Source organism: Octodon degus, unplaced genomic scaffold, assembly GCF_000260255.1.
Source record: "Octodon degus isolate 3935 unplaced genomic scaffold, OctDeg1.0 scaffold00109, whole genome shotgun sequence".
Lineage (NCBI taxonomy): Eukaryota > Metazoa > Chordata > Mammalia > Rodentia > Octodontidae > Octodon > Octodon degus.
The window spans coordinates 4,833,960-4,835,561 of record NW_004524685.1 but is presented as its reverse complement, the minus strand read 5'-3'; the positions used below and the strand labels follow the sequence as shown (position 1 = coordinate 4,835,561).

Sequence of the window (1,602 nt, the reverse complement as noted above, 5' to 3'; positions counted from 1 at the left end):
AGATTATGGAAGAGATACAACAGCAAAGGTTTCTATATTCTTAGCAAAAACAAGTGCATCTATTTCAGTTGCACACCGTGAAATAGCCAAAAGTCGTTTTATACAGACGCTGTTCCCTCAAATCTGAACTGATACCAGTCAGAATGTGTAGTTTGCTTGCAAACATTTGCTGTTGCACTTGTTTTGTATATTTCTGTAATACAGGATTAGTTTGCAATAAAAAAATAAAATAATAAAATAAAATCAATGAGCCTGTCAAGCCAGGGTCCCTAGGTTACCAAGAGATGACTCAAGCTTTCACACCATTCCTTAGCATTAGCACTTTTAGTGCTATAATTCTGTGTTTTAGGGACTGCCTCATACACTGCAGTAAGTTGATGGAATTAAATAGAGTGGCTGCTTCCAAGTGCTGTGGCGTTGTGATAACCTAAAGCACCCGGAGCGTGTGCTCGCACGTGTGCACACTTTCCCCTTGTTAAGTTCTTATTTGTTGTTGAGTGTGTTTGTGTACGTGTGTGTACATACTCACTATATAACTGAGCTCTCCTCATTGTATATAAGTGATCGTTTTGCACTGAAAATGCCTTAGAAAGTTGCCTTTTGTGTCTGTTTGGGGACCAGCCAAGCAGTAGAGATTTCCTAAGGGGTACATGAAAACTAGAAGAGGCAGAGCAAGACTGGGCCACGAGAGCTTCTGGGAAACCGAGGCAGACCAGGGGGCACCAGAAGCCAACATTTAGCACACTTCTGGCAAGTGAACAGCCAGATCTTGAGATTCTGAGTGGCGGCCCGACATGAGATTTTTTTCCTCCACGGTCATTTATTCATATGAAGTTGGTCATTATATAACTGAGAAGTATTATTTTTGTTCAATATACATGAAGCACTGCTTAAAAATGTCATATCATTAAATACTAAATTCCAACATCTTAATTGCTTTTTCTAAAAAATCAAATAGTGTTGAAATAGCCCTGCAACAGAATGAAATTATGAACCTCTTTATTGATGACTGGAAGTCCTTGGCTGAAGAAGAAGGCACCTTCGGGGACAAAACCAATACCCACCTGAAAGAGTACCAGTCCTTTACCGACCTGCACAGCCAAACAGAGAAAATGATTACCTGCGTCTCGTGGCACCCAACTATCTACGGTGAGAGGGACACGACATGGTTTCCCTTTGCCGCTGACTCTGAAATAGTATTGCTTTTATACGTAAAATTATAAACTAGGTCAATTTCAATAAAACAGCTTTTGTCTGCTGAGTGCTGGGCACCTATCCGGTGCTTTCCATGCCCCTTGGCCGTCCTGGGTCCCCCACCCACCCCGTGCAACGCATGTATTTATTGTCTCTGTTTATGGTGAGACGACAATGCTCAGTTCCAGAGCTGTCCTGCTCAGCCCTGTCCACTGGAGCGGCGCAGAACCTGGACTTCACACAGGCCTGCTGGGCTCCCGGGCTGAATCCCCTTCCTAACTCTGCCTCTGATTAGTGGTCGTGACGTGAAGCACACATCTCAGAAAGTGCTCAAGAGCTAAGGGGGAAGGAATGCATGAATGAAAGGCCAGCAGTCCCCGTGTCCCTCTTCTTCCTCACACTCCCTAC

At 43.9% G+C, this 1,602-nt stretch overlaps 1 protein-coding gene across 1 annotated transcript in view; it reads left to right on the top strand.

The window, feature by feature from the left end:
* Nucleotides 1-1,602, top strand: part of Wdr63 (WD repeat domain 63) — a 65,014-nt gene that overhangs the window by 31,227 nt on the left and 32,185 nt on the right. The window contains exon 8 of the mRNA XM_023699054.1: nt 956-1,196. Coding sequence (XP_023554822.1) covers nt 956-1,196 — 241 coding nt within the window. The remainder of the gene's footprint in view (nt 1-955; nt 1,197-1,602) is intronic.